Below are 22,865 nucleotides of genomic sequence, written 5' to 3'. Positions count from 1 at the left end.
AAGTACTCTTCATTTGATGCAATACACCTATGGAGACAGTTTTTCTACTGCTCAAAACAGTTTTGAACTCATCAGTTTTGATGCCTTTTAGTGCTTCTGCTGTTTTTTGTTTCACCTCTTCCACATCAGCAAAACATCTGAGGGCTTTTTACATCCCGGGAAACAAACAAAAAAAGCCACTCAGGGTAAGATTGAGTGAATAGGGAGGGTGGGGCACAAGGGTCATGTCATTTTTGGTCAAAAACTGCTGAACAGTCAACATAGTATGGGCAGGTGTGCTTGTAAATCATCCATCATGAAATGGGCAAACTCATTGAAAGTGTCTTCAAAAAAAAATTTACTGAGGCTAAGGCTGCCTCTCATAACAATGACAGGTGGTACATTGATACAGACAGGTTTCTAGAACATTCACCTAGTGGGGAAAGCCTGAACTACAAGGGAACTGCCCTCTAGAAGATAATTCTGGGTATTTTGGGGTCTCCCCTCATATCTACTGTCCCAGGAGGAAGGGAGGGAGAAAAACGTAGATGTTATATTTGAATCAATAATGGCTAATCACTTGCCAAATCTGATGAAAGACAGCAAAAATATTCAACAAGCCCTACAAACTCCAAGCAAGATAAGCAGAGAATAATACTAGGTTAAAGGACATGAGTCATATTTATTGGCCAGAATGATTTAAGTCATGCTGTGAAAAATCCTGAAAGTCATAAATTAGTATTCATGTGACCTTGTTGAATACTTCAAGAAAACTCACTCAGAGGACATACATACAAAAAAAAAAATGTCCTGAGTAAAACTCTGGAGATCGGAATCTGTCTGTGTTACCTGGGAAACACCTCACTAAAGAATACCATTAGTGCTGCTATGAATGTGTTGAGAATTCCCCTCCTGCACTACAGAAAGTGAGATATTGACCTACATACACCAAGGTATATCTCTCAGTACACTATGCATATCAGGTTACAAGCAACAAACACCATTAATTTTTAATAATTATTTTATAAACCAAACTATGCTTTGAGAAGCACATGCAACAAATGAATAACAACACCTAAATTTTATGTTCATAAAGATGATGTTTCATCAAGGATAATCTAATTTTAGAAAGATACTTTTCACTAAAATGAACATTTCAAATTTATTTTAAAGTAAATTTACGCAAGTATAAAATATAATGAGATTAGTACATACTCTTATATACTACAGCTAGGAGTATAAACTGACACATTTTTTCTTAAAAACCAGTTTGCAATACATATCAAAAGATAAACAATAGCCCTGGCTGGCGTAGCTCAGTGGATTGAGCGCGGGCTGGGAACTAAAGTGTCCCAGGTTCGATTCCCAGCCAGGGTACATTCCTGGGTTGCAGGCCATAACCCCCAGCAACCACACATTGATGTCTCTCTCCCTCTCTCCCTCCCTCCCTCTCTCTCTCTCTCTCTCTCTCTCTCTCTCTCTCTCTCTCTCTCTCTCTCTCTCTCTCTCTCTCTCTCTCTCTCCCCCCCCTTCCCTCCCTAAAAATGGATGAATAAAATCTTTTAAAAAAAAAAAAAAAAAAAAAAAAGATAAACAATAGCCCTGACTGGTGTGGCTCAGTGAGTTGAGTGTCATCCTGCAAACTGAAAGGTCACCAGTTTGATCCCAGGTCAGGGAACATGCCTGGGTTGTGGACTAGGTCCCCTGGTGGGGGTGTGTGAGGCAACCAATTGATATTTCTCTCACTCTCATTCTCCCTCCTTTCCTCCTCTCTAAAAGATAAATAAAATCTTTTTTTAAAAAAAGAGAAACAATATACAGATTATAATCAAGTAATTCCATTTATGGTAATCTAAGTCTAAAGAAAGAAACATTTGGGCAGATTTTATTCAAAAATGCTCATTGCAATGTTTATGATGATTTGGAAACTAAATGTCTAGAAAAAAGAGACATTAAATAACATTGAAAATATTAATGTAATGGTACATAACACTGTCAATAAAACTCAAGATTATAAAAAATTGTTGGCCTTAGAAAAAGCTCAATAGTTTAAACTTTAAGAAAAGTAAATATAAATGTATATGAACACTGATTCCAAATATGCCAAATGAAAAAATTCACACACATACATGGAAAAAACAAAAATTCTCAAAATACTTTTCTCTCTTTGGTGGGAACGTAAGTAACTTTACTTTTCTTCTTTATATATTTTTCCAATTTCCAAATTTTAAAAAATTCCTGTAATTTATAAAAACTGAAATCATCCAAAAATTAAAATACAATTTTAACTTTTACAGTCTCAAATCTTATAATTTATTCAAAATCATTCCATTCTATTTTTACATTAAAGAAAGCTTTTCTCTGACCTTAGGGAGGAAGCATTTAGTCTTTCCCCTAAATGATGCTGCCAGTACCCAGTTGCACTGATCTTCCGATCATTCTTCTTTTAAAAAAAAAAATCCTCACCCGAGGATATGTTTTATAGATTCTAGAGAGAGAGGGAGGAAGAGAAACAGAGAAACATTGATGTGAGAGAGAAAAATCAATCAGCTGTCTCTGGTAAGTGCCGGACCAGAGACCAGGAATCAAAGCCGAAACCTAGGTATGTGTCCTGGCAGGGGACTGAGCATGCAACCTTTTGGTACGGTACACCAGGACAAGGTCCAACCAACTGAGCCAGCTGGCCAGGGCGGAATGATTATTCTTGATCTTTCTCCTTCTCTTGTTCACTATATCTGATCCCATCAGCAAGCTGTTTATTAAGCAAGCCAATCTCTTCCCTGCCTTGGGACTTTCCCTGGAACACCACTCCCCTTTCTCCTCCGTCATAGTTTGTTTGTGTCCTTTCTTTGTCCCCCACCCCCAACTCCCATATAGGGCTTTCTCACATGGCACCTCCTCAGAGAACCCTTTCCTGGCCATCCTAACCAAAGATGCTGCTCCTTCCCATGTGATTCTCTACATTTTTACATTCTCCTACTGACTTCAGAGGTTCCATCACTACCTGACATAATATTACACATCTGCTTATTCATATACTATCCATCTCCCATTCTGAACTATTGGCTTGACGGCAGTCCTGTTTGTTCAAACAGTCTGGTGCATAAAAGACACTAAATGAATTAATAAGGTTATTCCTACCTTGAAAAAGTTACATTTACCTTTGCCACTTCTCTTATAACAATGTCTCTGCTCTCATACTCTTTTAATTTATTCTGTGATTCACTGTACTTTGTGATTCTAAAGTCTTTCATCAAAAGTGGAAAATTTCCACGCACATTATCTTTGAATATTGTCTCCTGCTTAGTCTCTATGTTCACCTTCTGAAACTCCTTTTAGATTCATAATGAACTTCTCTACTTTTCTTCTAAGGTTTCTCATTAAACCATTCTGTTTCAAATATTTTATCTTTATGTCTCAGTAATACAATCTCAATAATTTCTTCATATATATTTCAGTTTACTGATTTTCTCCCTAGCTGCTATTTCCCATGTTCACCGAATTTTTAATTACTTCAACAACCATATTATTCACTTCTAAAGGTTGTATTGGATTGTTTTCCAAATCTGCCTAGTATTTTTGAGAATATCTTATCCATTTATTATGTTTTAAGTTTCTTCTATTAAGCCTTTAATAATATCAAATGATTGTTTCATAGTCTTTATCTGGTAGTTTTATCTGAAGCTTTGGAGGGTCTAATATGCTATTTATTCTAGCCTCCAAACTTCATGAGCGATGAACTGCAGTTGTGTACTCTCAGGGAGACTTCCCTCCCCCCACCACCCAAGCCCAAGTTGAGACTGATAAGCCTGTGTCTTTAACCTGCATACATAGTTGGATTTCTTTCCTAGTCTACCTTCCACAGACAATATAACTCTTCAAGAGTCATGGCTTTATAAACAGTTCTCAGTACCAATTCACACACATTCAAGGCATCATTTCCTATCCCAATGTGGCCATTAAAGCTTTAGTTACTGAGGCTAATAAATTCCTCAGGGTGGCCTCAGCATGAAGCTTACGTTGCTTATAACTCTGGTAATCAGTTCCCTTTTCTTATTTAGCCCTTAGATATTTCCCTTGCGATTTTGTGAGCCCACACACGCATTTCAAGATGTTTATAATGTTTCACCCAGCATTTCTAAGGACTTTGTAACAGAAAAGCTTTTAAGTTAAACCGGCCTGTCTCCATATTTCTAAAAATGTTAGTTCCTATTCATTTCTAATTAAAAGTAATCAGAAAGTATTAAAAGATATGTAGGCTTTCAAACAATATGTATCTATTATTGAAAATTTTAACTGGATAAAATAGTTTTTTAACCCAACAGACATTGGAATATGAGTTTATTCTTTTTTTTATCAGTTACCAAAGTGAAAATCAGAAATATCCTTTTTAGGTTGAATAAATCCAAGATATGTTATAGAGGACAACATATGATTACAAAAAGCCTCTTCACCAAAGTTGCCAAAATATGTTACAAACATACTAATTAATCCTCTTGGGCTTTTTTAAAATTTAACAGTACAACATGAATTAATCCTCATGATGTATACCTCTCAATCAGGTTTGTAGCAACAATTATCCCCCACTATGAGTGTGAAAGTGTACCTGTGAGTCACATGACTGTGATCATGTGACGAGTGGATGATAAAGTACAGAATCAAGGCTTCCGATTTCTTGTACAATCAGAAAAAACTTGACTATGATCCAGAGAAGATCAAATATAAATTTTTTTTATTAAAATGTAAGTATAACATCACTAGCTATCAGAGAGAGGCAAGTCAAAACCACAATGAGACATCACCTCACACCTGTCAGAATGGCCATGGTTAATAAAGCAACAAACAAGTGCTGGTGAGGATGTGGAGAAAGGGGGATCCTTCTGCGCTGTTGGTGGGAATACAGACTGGTGCAGTCACTGTGGAAAACAGTATGGAATTTCCTCAAAAAATTAAAAATACTGCCCTGGCTGGGGTGGATTAATGGACTAAGTGCCAGCCTCAGAACTGAAAGGTCACCAGTTCTATTCCCAGTCAGGGCACATGCTTGGGTTGCAGGCCAGGTCCTCAGATGGGGGCATGTGAGAGCCAACAGACTGAAGTAGTCTCACACATCGATGTTTCTGTCCCTCTCTTTCTCCCTCCCTTCTCCTCTATAAATAAATAAATAAATAAATAAATACTAATACATAAAATATTTTAAAATATTCTGTTTAAAAAATAAAAAACAGAACTGCCTTTTGACTCAGGGAGTCCACTCCTAGGATTACACCCTAGGAATCCCAAAACACCAATTCAAAAGAACCTATGTACCCAATGTTCATAGCAGCACTATTTACAATAGTCAAGTGCTGGAAGCAGCCTAAGTGCCTATCAGTAAATTAGTGGATCAAAAAACTGTGATATATTTACACAATGGAATACTATGAAGCAGAAATAAAGAAGGAGCTCCTGCCTTTTGCCACAGCATGGATGAACCTGGAGGCTATTATGCTAAGTAAGCCCATCAGTGAAAGACAAATACTATATAATCTCACTTACAAAACTAATCTAATGAACAAAATTAACTAACGAGCAAAACAGAACTAGAGACATAAAAACACAGAACAGATTGACATCAGGCAGACAGGAATAGAGAGGGGGATAATGGTGGAAAGAAGGAGAAGGGACTAGACAAAGAACATGTATGAATGACCCACGGACATGGACAACGGTGTGGGGATTGACTGTGGGAGTAGGGGGTCGGCTGGGCGGAGGAGGACAAACAGGAAAAAATTGGGACAACTGCAACATAAAAACAACCATAAAAAAATAAATATTTAAGAAAAGCATTTGTATACTAGTTATTATATGAACATATATAGGTAATGTTTCAAAATATAGACTTGTTTTATTTTTACAATATTTTAGAACAAATATATAAAAGAAATGACAAATTTGAACTCTAACCTCTTTTAAAATTCTCCTACTCCATCTTCCTTTTTTCCTATTTCTCTTCCTAAATCAAAGATTTGAGGGAGCTGAGATTTCATATCTTTTTTACTCTATATATATTTGTGAAGATTTTCAAATACACGATTATTTAAAGAAAACCACACCCTAGACAAATTTAATTTTAGTTACACAATCAGAAAACTTTATAAATCCCCCAGTTTTTAAAATGTAATTATCAACTAAATCAGGTATTAAGGGGAAAAGTATACACAAATGACACATATTTCTAAGGGAAACATTATTAATGAACCAGGTTATAAATGGACACAATATTAAGTGCCTGACCCACAGCACTTTACTTTTATGAAATATCCAGGAAAGTATGTCATCTTCTAAACATACACAACAGAAACTCTCAAAGGCTTTTTCTCCTCCCAATAATTGCTAGCTCTACATCACTAAGAGACGTTAAATTCAACAAATGTATCTGCTGCAGATCTCTGTGTGGTTTTCCTCTGAGACCTTAATCCACCTGGAATATACCATTATTTTAAATAGGAAAACAAAAGCCTCTTGTTTAAAGCTTTTTTCTTTTGCTATGTATTTTTACCAACAGTTAAAAAGCAAAAGCATAAGTATTTACTTGCCATTAACTTTATTTTAAACTTCATTTCTTCATTTCACATAATTTTCAGTGTGACATTAGGATTTAAAAGTTATAATGATGAAATTCATTTCCCACACACTAGGATTAAATATTTTCATTTTAAAATTAAAAATAAAACACATGTAACACTTTATATCCCTGTCTTAACATTACAGGATTAAAATAGAAAACCTGCAGCTGTTGATCTCACTATCAATTGCTATGGAGATTTAATCATACTCCTTTAAATTAAAGTTCTGTCAGAAAGACACTAGCCAATCTGTCAAGCAGCACAGATTAAATGGATAGAGTCTAAAAGAAATCAACCTCAGTATCTGTCAAGATTAAATGGATAGAGTCTAAAAGAAATCAACCTCAGTATCAACAACAACAAAACTTTCATAAACTTTGGTTCACTCTCTTGTATCCTTTTTAAGTTTTCACAATTATGGGGGATTCATCAAAACATATTTTCCAGTATTACAAAGAGTAGGTCCTCTTATCCATCACTTTTCAACTTTTTTTACTCTGGAATGGTCTTAAGGAAAGTTGTTCCCCATGTAAAACCCTCCTGGTGAGTGTGCCCAGAGTTTTTTATGACTGACACATAGCTACTGCAACTGTAAGTTATGAGCACTTGCTGGCATAACTCCCTTTTGCTCCTATTGATTCAAGACATGCCAAATTTGCAATACCGTGGCCCAGTCTCTAATTTTGTAAGTGAGTCACCTGAGGCCAGACAGGTTAAACAGCATATTCAAGAGCACCACAAGGTGAAATCACCAGAGATAGAGCATATACTCTATCCCAGATGTTTTCTTCCCAACCTCCAATTTGTTCATTATATTATGCTGCCCTCTAAATTCACTGCTATGGAAAAACTGAGTTAGCCAGCCCAGAGTATGAGTTATTCTACATTAGTGAATTTTTCAGGTCCCTAGATACTCTATAAATACCAAAACTTTAAAAAGTTATTAATCCTTTTTGGTAGAAACCTTCCAAAAGTGAAAAGGCACAAATGCAGATTCTTTTAATGTTCTAGTGAAATGACTCTGACATTCTTTTAATTCTTGCTTAAGGACAAGATCATGCGCCTCATGAGTATTTTCCCTTTACTGCTACTGGTCTTCCTTGTGTTCATTCTGGATCCCTCAGCGAACTACACCATTTTACTGTCCTCATTCAATTCCTACTCTATTGCTGGGAGAACATGAAAATAGTGACATTATAGAGTCAGTGGGTAGAAGTAGGTGAATTTAAAATGGCAGAAAAGAGAGAAATTAAAAAATAAAATGGCAGAGAAAAATGGGCATTATTTTGCAGACTTCTTAATCATCATTTCTATCAGCTGTAGTGGTATGACATTAGAGCCAACTCATCTGCACAGACCTTTGGCCTCCACATTAAGAAGCAAAGGTTACTGCTATCTTTTTTGAGCTTCTGCTGCCATTTCTCGCTTCTGCTCGTGTGCTTTCACCATGTAATCCCCTTATCCTCAACAGTCTAGTCAACTAAATAGTGAGAACCAACTTATTTCTTAGGCTTATTAAAAATATGTCAAAATATTTTAAATTCCAGAGGAAAACTTGAGGAATTCTCTCTTTACAATATACGCATATGTTAGCATGAACTTTGATTTAGATATTCAGGTTCTTTTTTATTTTTGCTTGCCTCTGAGTTCTGATAGTTCCAATTTCTGGGTAAGTGACCTCTGGAAAAGTCAGTAAAACTTCTGAGAAGTTGTATTTATCTGTAAGTCTATTTCATATGAATCCCTATAAAAATTCCTCAAAATAAAGTGCTTACAATGAGCATAGGGACCTAAAACTGAGCCTTCAACACTCTAAACCAATGCTTCTCAAACTTGAATGTGCATACAAATCCCTTGGAAATGTTGTGAAAATGAAGATTCTGACTCAGGAGGTCTGAGGTTGGGCCCAGGATTCTGCATTTTTAATCAATTGACATGTGATACGAGTATTCTAGCTCCACATTCTACACTTTGAGTTACAGAGCTACAGAACACGTACCTTTTTCCCTGTCCCTCCTGTTTCTAAGTCCTCACTCCCCTCCTTTTTCCTTTTCTTGCTTTACCCTGTTTCTTGCACCAAGTCTGCCAAGAGTAACCACAGTAACTCTTTAGGCCTGTATGCAGTCCTTGGAAATACAAAGGTTCCCAATCTGTAACATAAGCTATAAAACTCAGAGTACAGAAGGGTCAAAACACTTTAATAGTCATAAACTTTCTCTGAATGTGACCAAAAATAATAAAATCAATATAGATGATATAATTTTTAGGGTGTAGTTATTTTGATTTACTTCTTAGTAATATTTTCCTTCTTAATAGAAAGTAAAAACCTGTTACTCATCTGAAGATTCAATAACATTCAATAACTGAGCTGCTATTTATAAACAGAATGAAGGTACTTGTATTAATCCTTATAACCTGTTAATAATATGTCTTTGGTCTACTCTAAAATTATTAGAAAATCTATTACCAAGTGCCTAATCCTCAAGAGATCAGCATTCTAATGAATTAATATTGGAACATATATGCCTTATAATCTTATATAAATTCCACTTGTAGGTGCATTATTCTGTCAAATGGCCCATAAATCTCATAGGAACCATTGGATTTAGAATGAACCCTGTAATATAATACATGCTAGCATTCATATGGAAAAAGAAACGTTCTTACCAAAAGACTCTATGCACCTAATCAACAAGCAGTAGTCTCATTTTACAGTGGGGAAACCTGAAGCATATCCAGGTTACACAACCTACTGAGCACAGTGCGACGGAATATGAAACACTTAACTTTAAAACCTATCTTACAATCACTACATGCTACATACAGGTCAAAAATAGTTAAACTTCCTTTTAGGTACAGGAACTAATTCTTTAAATCAAAATTATGTAAAACAGCTGGCTTCTTAGTAACATTTAGAAATACGGTTTCTGTATAACATTAGTCTCTTGCCAATACAACGAACAACAGTGTAAGTGGAATCCAATTCCGTGGTATAGTTTTCTCCCAGGGAAACTGAAGCAGATGATTCCACTCCATTAAACCAGACAACAGTGCATTCTAGTGGCCAAAGGAGGGCATAATCAGAAATGTCTTAGGGACTCTGGACTAAAACAATTAAAATCTAGAAGCTAATAAAAAATTATAAATAATGTATGAATTGCTGTAGACTCATAAAAATTTGCATTTAAGATTAAAATAAAGATATAAGAAAAAATATTACCCAAAAGCTCCAGTCACCACTCCAGTTATGTAAATGTGGCCCCTGTTTTTTAGCTGACACTATATTATTCTCATCCACAACTGGACTAGAATTTTCCTCTAATTCTTCCTGTGACTCGATGGCAAAGCTTGCATCTTCTTCATTTATTACCTGGAAACAAGTATCAATCAATTTAAGTCACTTATTGAGAAATGCCCATTTTAAAAAGAAAAGAGTCAATGTTCAAACTATGTAAATTAACTTGAAAAGGACAATATTTAAGCTTTTAGAAAACAGTAATTAGTATGATTTTGCTTCCATAGTTCATACAGGTACACATAAAACAAGTATTTTCCAGCTACTATTATTTGTTGGGTAGTTTATTTGGCACTATGGATTCAAAAGTGAATAAAACAAAGTCCCTACTCTCCAGTAGTTCAGTCAGCTAGAGGGATAATTAAACGGAAAAAAAAAAAAAAAGGAAGAAGAAGAAGAAGAAGAAGCAGCAGCAGCAGCCGCCCTGGCTGGTGTAACTGAGTGGATTGAGCGCAGGCTGGGAACCAAAGTGCCGCAGGTTCGGTTCCCAGTCAGGGTACATGCCTGGGTTGCAGGCCATGACCCCCAGCAACCGCACATTGATGTTTCTCTCTCTCTTTCTCCCTCCTTCCCTCTCTAAAAAAATTAATAAATAAAACTCTTAAAAAAAAAGAAGAAGAAGGGAGTGACAATTGGTTCAACCTCTTTGGAGAATAATATTCAATGCCTAGTAGAGTCTTAGGGTATATATACTAAAACACGGCAATTTAATGGGTTCGTGGAGTCAGCAATGTTTTTAATACTAAAAAACTGCAAATAACCTTACTGTCCACTGGTAAGGAAACTGATATATTAATTATGGTTTATTAAAAACAATAAAGTTAAAATAAATGAATCAGATGTCTCAAGCAGGCATTGGCCCCTAATATATAGAGTGGTCAGGGGAAAGGCTATACAAGATATGCAAGATATGGGCCCATCAGGTGGTCACTCATGAAAGAGCAGTTATGGAGTCAAAAAAAAGAGTAGAGTAGGGGAGGTGTAGAGGTGGAGGGGGAGCAGCCAAGACAAGAGCACATAGCTCTGTTGCTGCTGCTGCTGCCGCCACCTATTCTCTGTTTAACAAAAATCCTGATCAGGGTTACAGGGAAAAAGCTCCCAGGGCACTTGTGTGGCACAGCAAAGGGTTAATTCAAACTCTACTTAGTCTTGGGGCTTAAACACTACAGAGTAACCACTGGCATGGGAAGCAACTGCCCCAATAATGCCCATAGGTTGTCCACAGGCTTCTGATATGAGAAACTACCTCCTCAGCTCCATACTATATGCCATTAGAGCATCAAGTACTGCCAGCATACTGGACTCTGTGGGAAAGAGTCCACAGACAAAGCCTGTGATCCTCCATTGCCAGGGACTACTTATGCCTTCCATCCTGAAAGCAACACTTTGCAACCGCCTACAGGAGGACATGGCCTTCCTTGTCCTCATTCCCTTATTTTCGTTTTTTTAAGATTGTATGTATTTATTTTCAGAGAAAGAGAGGGAGAGAAACATCAATGTGTGGTTGCCTCTTGCACACCTGCTACTGGGGACCTGGCCTACAACCCAGGCATGTGCCCTGCCTGGGAATCAAACCAGCAACCCTTTGGTTCACAGGCCATTGCTCAATCCACTGAGCCACCCAGCCAGGGCCTTCACTCCCTTATCAGATGTCATGGTATCAGAAGAGGTGAGCTCTTTTCTAAACCCCTTGATTACCTGAGGAGCAACTTGGGTTCAACTGAGTAAACAGCAATAGCAGTCTGTACTCTTCAAACTCCTGTTTGAAGTTTAATGGACAAATTTGCTGTGGGGTGGACAGCATCACCACCATGGCACATGATGAAACTCACTGGAGACCTACTGCCTTGTATCCCTTAACCAGGATGTCCCTGATGAATGAAAGAACCCAAGAGTCAACACGACTAGCTGAGCTTCCCACAGTCATCTTAACAGTGAATACGCTAGTCAACAACTGGAGCCATCAGCACATTTTTACAGATTCTTGGGTCATTGCCTTAGAGTTGTGACCTCTCAAGTAAAGAACTCTGGTGCTTTCCAGATACTCAAAATATAAACCAAGGTCACGCATTTCTCTACATATAGTAAAGCCATAACAACAGCTGTTGCCAACATACTCCTTATCCCCATCAGAGTTCCAAACATTACTCATAGTGACCAAGGCACTCATTTTATTTCTCAAAATCATCACTGGGATCTTGAACAAGGCATTCAAGGGAACTGTCATCTTCCTTACTAGCTTAAGGTTACAGGTCTCACAGAGAGCCATGATGGCTTACATAAGCAAGTTCAAATTCAACTAAATGAAAAATGGTACACTTCTGTCATCAAACATCAGGGGTGAATAAGAAGTCTCATTCGATTTTTCTTTATGTTTGCCTGCTGACAGCTTTTAAGCCTTGCCCCTCCTTCTTCGTCTTCTGTCCCTCAAATGGGCATGTTGGTGAGAAAGCCTGGGTGCTCTTCCCTTTGGTGTGGGTAGGAGAGGCAAACCAGGCAAGTCCTCTCCATTCACGCTGGACCCCACCTTCTAATCACAAAAAAACCTGGGGCCAGTCTCCTTTCCTTGCCCTTTCAAGTCATTTCAGATCTGCTTGAGACTGCCCTGTTCTTCCCTTTTCATTATGTGAGTACGTAAGTAATAAGCCTTTATAAATGAGTAATAAACCTCTTCATATCTTCATGGTGTATGTGTTTGGCATCATCACTTTCTATATCCAAATCAAATTCTGGCTTTGTAGAGTGGCCACCACAGAATCCTATCTCCCTAACTTATTTAGCTGTGTGGTCATTGGCTGTCACACAATCTCTCTAAATCTCTTTTCTCCACTCTACAGCAGGGATACTAATTCTGTCTAGTCTAGACAATAAGCTCTTGGAGAGCATGTCATGTCTGTGTTGCTCACCATCTTATCCCAAACCCCCAGTGCCAGAGACATACCCGGGCGCATGAAAGTAGGTTTACAGTTGTGAGTACACAAAACAGTTTATTTTTACGTATTTATTTATTATTATATTATTTATGTGTATTATTTGTCCTATTATTGTTATCACTTCATATCTTTACTTATGATTTATCTTTTAGGTAATGATGCAAGTAATTTAACTTACTGTGCCCACCCTTGTAATTGAATGAGTAACTGATTAGGTTCATGAATATCTATCTTTCCTATTTCATAGTAATGTGTTGAGAATCAACTGAAATAGTACATTCATCATTTGTTCATTCAACAACTGAGTGCTTCCACCGTTTTGCAAACTGTAAAATCTTACTCAAAACGTACTGCACCGGTTGCAATTCTCTAAAATATATACACAAAACCAACGTAAAAGTAATGAAGACAGCGTCCTGCAACAAAAGTTTCACTCTGAAGATTAACCAACAAGTTCTTCCATTTACCAAAAAAGGTACTAAACAAAACTAGTTGAAACCAAAGTCGTGGTCGACAGCACAGTGATTTAAACTCTCTTGTTTGAGCCCTTTAATCAAGAGCTGACATTTCAGGGAAGTGGATGAGACTGGACCAACGTGACATGGGCCAGAATCACGGCCTCGGAGCCTGAGTCAGCGGGATCCGAGGCTGAGACTTCAGGAATAGGACAGCTCGGGACCACATTCCCGCACTCTGCGCCCACAGAGATGCAGACCTTCCCGCCGTGGCCCCGAGGGCACAGGCTCGCAGGAAGCACAGGAAAACCGTTTCCTTGTAACAACTTTCCACGATACTCCAAAAAGCACCAAGAAAAGGAAAGGGAAAAATGAATTACCGTAATGCGAAAGGATTCAAACAACCGTCGAGAAGAGAACTGGTAAACCACCATTTGGGAGCCCGACCCAGCGAGGCGCCACTTACCTGGCGGACAGTCAGAGGGCCCTCCATCGCGGCTCCCTCCGCCGCCCGCCGCGGTACCGCGCACGCGCGCCCCTGAGGGGAGGGGGCGACCTACCCTGCGCCCGGCGCCCACCTCCGGCAGGCCTCGCCTGCCCGCCCGCTGGCCTCCGAGGGCCACCTTGGGTCCTGCCTGCGGGCCTCGCGCCCTCTGGCGGCAGCTGAGGACCCCTACCTTTCGCTAGCTCCTGATGTACTACTGTTGATTTGTTAGCCTGGAAGTCAGTCTTTACTAGGGGTCTGGATGAGCCTGCCCTTCCCTACCTACCTACCAATCTCCAATTCCTGTACCTACCGTGAAATGGCTTCCAGGCACAAGTCACTCTTCTCTAAGCCCCTTCTCTGCTGCAATACATACCCTGCTCCAAAGGGCGCAAAAAGTGAGTGCACCACAGTCTTGTTCCTTTAATCCCTTCCTTGAAGTTACTGACAAAGAGTAGTGCAAATCTTGATTCCCTGAAATGCAGCTATAAAAGACATTCTAGAGCAATTTAGGGAAGATTGAATATGAAATGTATATTAGAGTTGTTTTTATGGAATAATTAATGACCTATGGATAAATTTATAGATATCATTTATGGATAATTAATACTTTGTGGTTGATGTTAGAGATATATTTATTGTTAGAAAATTCATGTTCAAGTAATTTAGGAGTGAAATGTTATGAGTCTGCAACTTGACTGCAATTGTTTCAACAAAAATAGATGCCATAGACCTGAATGCGCCACGTACCACCCCCACCCCCCGGAAATTCATGTGTTCACACATAATCCTCTCTCTCTATGTGAGAACAGTGAGAAGACTGCAGTCTACGAATACAAATAGCACGTGGCTCTCACCAAACACCAAATCTGCAGGTGTCTTGATGTCAGACGTCCAACTGCAGAATCCTGAGAAAAAAATGTTTGTTGCTTAAGCCCCCCATCTGTGGTTATTTTTCGTATACAGCCTGAGTAGACTAAAACTAGATAGATGATAGATAGATAGATAGATAGATAGAATGAATACCACTGTTCAATGATATTTTTTCTATTTTTTGTATGTTTGAAAATAATATAATGTAATGATGAGAAGAGAGAGTCAATATCCAGTCCACAAAAGTCAAATATGGGGTTATTTTTAACAATATATATTACATGCTAAATGACAAATTACCTATTAAGATATTCAAGAAAGGATAAGCTCTTGTCCTTGTGCTGTAAAACTTAGCATAAGCTGTGTTTTTTCTTCACTGTTGTGTACAAGAGCAGGCTGAAGAAAAAATAGCTGGCCTATTCTTTGAACTGGAAAACCATACCAAGAATTCTATTGTACTTGAATTGAAAGAGTTAATAGTGCCAGTATCTTTTTAATGGTTCACGATGATGTGGTCATTATGTAAAGTATTTTAAAAGTATTTCAAAAAACTTTTAATTTGAAACCAATTCAAACTTACAGAAAAGTTGCAAATAGGTACAATAATCTTTTCCCTAAACCATTTGAGTGCAAACTATCAACACTGTCCCTTCTAAACTCTGAGTACCTTATTAATATTTCCTACATATGAGCAACATTTTCCTAATACATAAATAATAATATATTAAAATTATGATAAAAGTGGAAATTAACATTATATTGCTACCTTCTAATTCTCACATCCCATTAAGTTCCACCACTCATCCCAACAATGTCCTTTATAGCAAAAAGAACCTCACCCCAAATCACATTACAATTAGTTGCCATATCTCCTTCAGTGTGGAAAAAAATGCTCCCCCGAGGGCAGACTCATTCCTCATCCACCCCACCTTAACACCCCTTGCCCAACCATCACAGTCCCTGCATTCTACACCCTCCTCACTCTGAGCAGGTGCTAACAACACCTTTGAATGCCACCCCTACTGAATAGTTCAAATTGTTTGTAAAGGCTAAAAAGATTAATCTTATAAAGGATATCTTGAGGTAGATCGGAGCAAATCACTGTTCTGGTTTTAGACTCAATTTACAATGAATGACACATTTTTAATCTAATTATTAAGAAAGAGAAGTGGATAATAGAATTTGAATATCTGAAAAGTAAAGATGGCTTATGTTAAAAGCAATAGAATAATCACAAAAGAAAAATTAATGATTTCTACTAAAATGACAAATTCCAAAGGTAAAAAATAACACATTTTAGCCCTGGCCTGGCATAGCTCAGTGGATTGAGCACGGGCTGAGAACCAAGTGTCGCAGGTTTGATTCCCAGTCAGGGTACATGCCTAGGTTGCAGGCCATGACCCCCAGCAACCACACATTGATGTTTCGCTCTCTCTCTCTTTCTCCCTCCCTTCCCTCTCTAAAAATAAATAAAATAAAATCTTTAAAAAAATAACACTTTTAAAAAGACAAAGACTTGGTATCTTTAAGTACATAGAAATTTATTAAATAATTGAAGACACAAAATAAAATAGATGGATCTCAAGAACATAGTGTTGAGTAAAAAGGAGTCACAAAAAATACAGTAAATCCACTTTATAAAATTTCAAAACATATAAAACCAAACATTATACTGCAATACAGTTAAAAATACAAATTTAATAAAACTCTAAGAGGAAGCAAAAAGTGAGAAGCACAAATTTCCCTTAGGGGGGAAAGGGGTTAGAATCCTAGAGGAATTTCTACAGAAAGAGTTGTATAGGGAACTTCAAACCAGACTGTGGATATAAAGTTGTCTGTTATATAGCCATTCTGGAAACCTTATATGTGTTTATATTTATTCTATTATGTAATTACTCAATATTCAATAAAAGTAACTATTAAGATAAGAACCTTCATAGATAAAATGAACAAAGGACATGATAGATAATCTTGTTGGTTAGACAAACAAATGTAGTAAAAATTGTCTGGGTTCAAAGCTTTGACTCTGCTACATATTAGCAACTCACCTAATGCCTTTTTGCCTGTGTTCTCATTTGTTATATAGAAATAGCAACAGTACAGTATTAGACTGCTAGGGCTGCCATAACAAAATACCACACACTGGGTATCTTAATAGAAATTTATTTTCTCACAGTTATGAAGGCTAGATGTCCAAGGCCAATTTGACTTCTGGTAAGGACTCTTCCTGGAGGGCAGGCGGTGCTTTCTTGCTATGTCCTCACATGGTATGTTCTTTGATGCCTCTTCTTATAAAAAACCCTAATCCTATTGATAAGAACCCATCCTTATGACCTCATTAAACCTAAATACTTCCTGACTTTAAATTGAGCTGCACAGGGATGAGGGTTTTAACATATTAATATAGATAGGACACAAACATTCAGTCCATAAATACTAAGTAATAATGGGCTCAAATGTGATGTTTATGTAAAATAGCACAGCCTCTAGTACAGAGCAAATTTTTAGTTACCATTTTGCTCTTTTTAGAATATGATAATCAAACACAACAACACAACAAAATGCATAGCCCTGGCTGGTGTGACTCAGTGGATTGAGAAACAGCCTGCAAACCAAAAGGTCACCGGTTCCATTCCCACCAGGGCTCATGCCTGGGTTGTAGGCCAGGTTGCTAGTTGGGACATGCATAAATCTTTCTTAAAAATTAAAAAAAATGCATATTTAGAACCGTGGCCAGACAGCTCAGTTGTTAGAGCATCATCCTAATACATCAAGGTTATAGGTTCAATCCTCAATCGGGGCATGTACCAGAAGCAACCAATAAATGCATAAATAAGTGGAACAACAAATCAGTATTTCTCTCTGTCTCCTCCTCCTCTCTTTCTCCAAAATCAATACATACAAAAAAAATTAAGGCATATTTAAAAATGAGAGACCAGCCCTGGCTGTGTGGCTCAGTGGATTGAGTGCCCGACTTGCAACTGAAAGATTACAGGTTTGATTCTCAGTCAGGGGCACATGCCTGGGTTGGTGGGCCAGGTCCCCAGTTGGGGCATGTGAGAGGCCAACCAATGGATGTTTCTACGGCACATCCGTGGTTCTCTCCTTTTTCTCCTTCTCTTCCCCACTCTCTAATAAATAAATAAATAAACAAATAAATAAATAAAATCTAAAGAAATAAAATGATAAATCACTTTATATCTCAGGTGTATGATAGTATAAATTGGTACTTAATAAGCCCTTTTCTGGGAATCTGTACTACTAAAGAAACAATCCATTATTCACCAAAACATTCTCTGTAGCCTTTCTAATTTGTGATATATTAGGAAGTAAATATTCAGAAAAATATGGAAAAGTTATTAATGAAATTACAGTATGAAGCCATGATATGTTTCAGACTTACTATCTGTAAGACACTATTTTGATTTTGGCAGAGGTCAAAAATTAAATTTCTTAAACTTAAAATATAAGAATGAAAATAGGGGACTTCTGGCCAAGATGGAGGCATAGGTAGACACAACTGTGCCTCTTCCCACAACCAAAATAAGGTCAGCAACAATTTAGAAACAAGATAACAACCAGATCTGACAGAAAATTGAACTGTAGGGAAGTCGGATAACCAAAGAGTTAAAATATACACATTCATCCAGACCGGTAGGAGGGAAGGAGTCCGGGCAGGCCAGGGGGTGAGGGTTTGGCACAAAGAGTGGTGGGACTGGGCACACAAGGCACCCCAGGCGCTTAAAGTGTCCCGAGTGCACAGGCAGCTGGCAGACCCAGCGAGGTGGCAACTGTGAAGCAAGGCACTGTATGCAAGGTGCCTGGCTGTCTTGGCCACATTTGGCAGGCAGATAAACCAGGTGAAATTGGGCAGTGAGACAGACCTGTGCAACCCAGTGTCCCAGCACGGGAAACAGAACCTTGTGACCCTGAAAATACCTGTGGGAGTTGAGGCACAGGGAGAAACTCCCAGCCTCACAGGAGAGTTCATTGGAGAGACCCCCCAGGGTCCTAGAATGTGCACAAGCCCACTCACATAGGAATTAGCACCAGAAAATCCCAGTTTACTTGGGGGAAGCAGCGGAAGGGACTGAAATCCAACAGAGAGGAGCAAGCGCCACTGTCCCCTCTCGGACCCTGCCCCCACATAAACGTCACAACCCAGTGACTGGATTGTCCTGCCATGGAGAACACCTAAAACTCCACCCCTCACTACATAACATGCGCGACCAGATTTAAAAAAAAAAAGAAGAAGAAGAAATGGCTCAAACTGAAGTACAAATCAAATCCTCAGAGCCAATACTTTTAAGCAACCAAGAGATAGCCAACCTATCAGATGCACAGTTCAAGGTACTGGTGATCAGGATGCTCACCGAATTGGTTGCATTTGGTCTCAAATTAGATGAAAAATGAAGACTATGATAAGAGAAATGCAGGAAAATGCACAGGGAACCAATAGTGATGGGAAGGAAACTGGGACTCAAACAATAGAGTGGACCAGAAGGAAGGAGAAACAACCAAACAGGAAAGAAAAAACAAGAGTTCAAAAAAATGAGGAGAAGCTTAGGAACCTCCAGGACATCTTTAAATGTTCCAACATCCAAATTACAGGGGTACCAGAAGGGGAAGAGGAAGAGCAACAAGTGGAAAAGTTATTTGAACAATAATAAAGGAGAACTTCCCTAACTTGGCAAAGGAAATAGACTTCCAGGAAGTCCAGGAAGCTCAGAGAGTCCCAAAGAAGTTGGACCTAAGGAGGTACACACCAAGGCATATCATAATTACATTAGCCAAGATTAAAGAGAAGGAGAGAATCCTAGAAGCAGCAAGAGATAAAGGGACAGTTACCTACAAAGGAGGTAACTATCAGACTGTCAGCTGATTTCTCAAAAGATACCTTACAGGCAAGAAGGGGCTGGAAAGAACTATTCCAAGTCATGAAAGGCAAGGACTACATCCAAGATTGTTCTATCCAGCAAAGCTTTCATTTAGAATGGAAGGGCAAATAAAGTGCTTCCCAGATAAGGTCAAGTCAAAGGAGTTTGTCATCACCAAGCCCATATTTTATGAAATGTTAAAGGGGACCTATCTAAGAAAAAGAAGATCAAAAACATGTATAGTAAAATGACAGCAAACTCACAATTATGAACAACCACACCTAAACAAAAACAAAAACAAACTAAGCAATCAACTAGAACAAGAACAGAACCACAGAAATGGAGATCACATGGAGGGTTAGCAACAGGGGAGTGGGAGGGGAGGGGGGAAAAGGTACAGAGAATAAGTAGCATAGGTTAGGTAGAAAATAGACAGGGGGAGGGTAAGAATAGTATGGGAAATGTAGAAGCTAAAGAATTATGACACATGGACATGAACTAAAGGAGGGGGAATGTGGGTGGGAGAGGGTGAGCAGGGTGGGGGGGAGTGAAAGGGGAAAATGGGACAACTGTAATAGCATAATCAATAAAATACATTTTAAAAAAGAATGAAGATAGGCATCTATATAAAATATGAGAGTGTGATTTTTATAGGGCTAAGCTTGACTACATACTAATTTATTTCTGTTTAATCAGGCACAAAATTGGTACTATATTGATAAGTGATGACACTTTTTACTTCAGGTCTCTATGCACCACTGTATTGAAATAAAAAGATTGAAAACAGTTTGTAATCATTAACTCAAAGTGATACATTGAGCCCCTTGTATAGGCTATACAATGTTCTGAGAGTTGGATATACATGAATAAATAATACATAAAAATCCCAATCCATATAGAGCTTATATTTTAAAGTAGGAAGATGGCTGACAGGTAAAATTATATCTATGTAAGATGGTGATAATAGCTGTGAAAAAAAAGAAAATAGGGAAGGGAGAGAAAGATTTTGAATAAGGAGGTCGTGTCCCTGACTGGTGTTGCTCAGTTGGTTGGGTGATGTCCCGCAAAGCAAAGTATCCATGGTTTGATTCCCAGTCAGGGCACATGCCTGGGTTGCGGGTTTGATCCCAAGACGGGATGCGTTCAGGAGGCAACCAATCAATGTTTCTCTCTCACGTCAGTGTTTCTCTCCTGCCTTTCCCCACCCTTCCCCTCTCTCTCTCTCTCTCTCCTCTCTCTCTCTCTCTCTCTCTCCTCTCTCTCCTCCCCTCTCTCTCCTCTCTCTCTCTCTCCATATATATATATATATATATATATATATATATATATTTAAATTTTTTAAAAAGAAAGCAGAAAAATGATAACCATTTAAAAAAATAAACAGGTCACGGACAGTTTCAATAGGAAGGCAATATTTGAATAAAGGCATGAAGGAAGAAGGGAATACGCCCCACAGATATCTGGGACAAGGAGTTGGAGACAGAGGGATGAGTGATCTCAAAGGTCTGTAGGATGGGAGGGTGCCTGGTCTGTTTGCAGAGCAACAAGGGAGGCCAGTGTAGACAGAGACAAGTAAGCGAAGGGAAGAGTAGTGTAAATCAGATCGGTCAAGCAAGGTGGCTGAGGACTAGTCAGGTCTCAGAGAACCTTTTAGATATTGTAAAGACTGGTTTCTTCTCTGCATGAGGTAGAAGCCAGAGAGGTTTTTGAGAATAAGAGTGGCATGACTTACATTGTCAAAGAACCACTCTGGCTACTGTGTCTCCTGACTGGCCTTCTTGCTTCCGTCCTTTCCCCTTATGGACAGTGAAGAGGTGTCTCATCTGACACCCAAATAAGAAAGGCCCCTGCCTGGAACTGTTTTTGAGGGTTCTATTCTGGCTTCCTCTGGGCACAATCTCCCTTTCTAGATCACACTCCAAGTAACCAGAACCCTGGAATTCCTTGCCCAAACTGCCCAAGTCCTCTTCCAGGAACTACAAAGTCCTCCCCTACTGATTTGCTCTTCCAAGACTGGATCACATCACTGGTGTGCATACCCTCAGGCTGTGGCATTACCAACCAGCGGCTGTTTGTAATGGAGATGGATGGAGCATGGACATACAGACTGCAGTGTCCATATGCATGAAAACAGTGCTCCTTGCAGTGGAGAATGGAACCAGAGCTGGGAACAGAAGAACAGGCTGCAGGCTAGTGGCGAGGAAATTTATCTCCACATCACTTACTTCCTGGCAAGAACTCTGAGGAGCCCAAGAATTCTAAATTTGTACTGGTCTCTCAGGTCTTTGTAGACATATATTTGTCAAGACAGGAAAGTAGAAGATATCTAAGTTTTTTATTTACCATTTTAAAAAATGTCTGCAATATGGGCATTCATTTTCTTGGCCCAAGCTCCACAAATGCTAGAAGCAGGGATTAAAAGGGGTGATAATAGAAACAAAGAGACAAATTAGAAGGCTACTGCAGTAACTCAGATGAGATAATGAACCAGCATGATAATGATGGCAGTAGCAAGAAATGGTCAGATTCTGCATATGCAGTATTTTGAAGGAAGAATTAAAATTATTTTCTGGTGAATTGGTTTTGTAGTATGAGAGAATAAAGTTAAGGTAAACTCTAAAGCTATTTTCCTCAACAACTAAAAGGATGGATTAGCTACTTAGTGAGATAAGAAAGTCTCAGAGAAGAACACTCCAGAGAGCTGAGTTTTAAATATATTAAATTTGAGATGCCAATTACTCACCCTAGTGGAAATGTGGAATGGAGAGTTGTATACATAAGCCTGAAGCTCAGAGGATATAAATTTTGGAATTATCAGAATACCAATGTTTTTTAAAGCTATAAAAATTAGTGAGATAACCAGCTGAATAAATGTAGGTAGTAAAAACATCCCATGCCTTGTTCCTGGAACACGCCAAGAAAGAGAAGTTGAGGAGGTGAAACAGTAGAGACGCTGAGATGGAATGGTCAACGAGATAGAGGACTTTACCCTGGGGCCAAAAAAGTATTTCAAGGAGAATGGAAAATCAAGATGTCAAATATTACTAATATGTCAGGTAAGGTGAGAACTGAGAATAGGTCTGTGTCACTCTGCATTTAGCAATCTGGATGTTATTGGTGACCTTGACATAACAATTTCAGTAGAGAGCAAACTCAAGAGAAAGAAAAAGGAGTGTAAGGCAGCATGTAGAAACAACTCAGTGTAAGTTTTACAGTGAAATAGGAAAGTAGCTGGAGGAGGGAGAAGAGTCAAAAGAGAGTTTCCTATTTTGTTTCATTTTAAAATTTTTGTGTGTTTTTTAAGATGTGAATAATAATAGCATATTTGAATATTCATGGAATGTTCATGATGGGTAAAATT

The 22,865-nt window shown here is 38.4% G+C and overlaps 1 protein-coding gene across 3 annotated transcripts in view; it reads right to left on the bottom strand.

Annotated features, from left to right (window-relative positions):
• GRAMD1C (GRAM domain containing 1C) overlaps positions 1 to 13,869 on the bottom strand; it is a 102,195-nt gene extending 88,326 nt beyond the window's left edge. Inside the window, exons 1-2 of one of the 3 annotated variants that reach the window (XM_036018114.1) lie at positions 13,737 to 13,869; positions 9,808 to 9,957 (exon numbers count right to left, since the gene is read on the bottom strand). In XM_036018114.1, the coding sequence (XP_035874007.1) occupies positions 9,808 to 9,957; positions 13,737 to 13,763 (177 nt within the window). In that variant the 5' untranslated portion in view covers positions 13,764 to 13,869. The other 2 variants (XM_036018111.1, XM_036018115.1) reach the window with 2 other exon arrangements.
• Positions 13,870 to 22,865: the final 8,996 nt, after the last annotated feature.

This window comes from Phyllostomus discolor, chromosome 2, assembly GCF_004126475.2.
Source record: "Phyllostomus discolor isolate MPI-MPIP mPhyDis1 chromosome 2, mPhyDis1.pri.v3, whole genome shotgun sequence".
Taxonomy (NCBI): Eukaryota; Metazoa; Chordata; class Mammalia; order Chiroptera; family Phyllostomidae; genus Phyllostomus; species Phyllostomus discolor.
The sequence above is the reverse complement of the archived record's forward strand: the minus strand, read 5'-3'. Positions and strand labels throughout refer to the sequence as shown.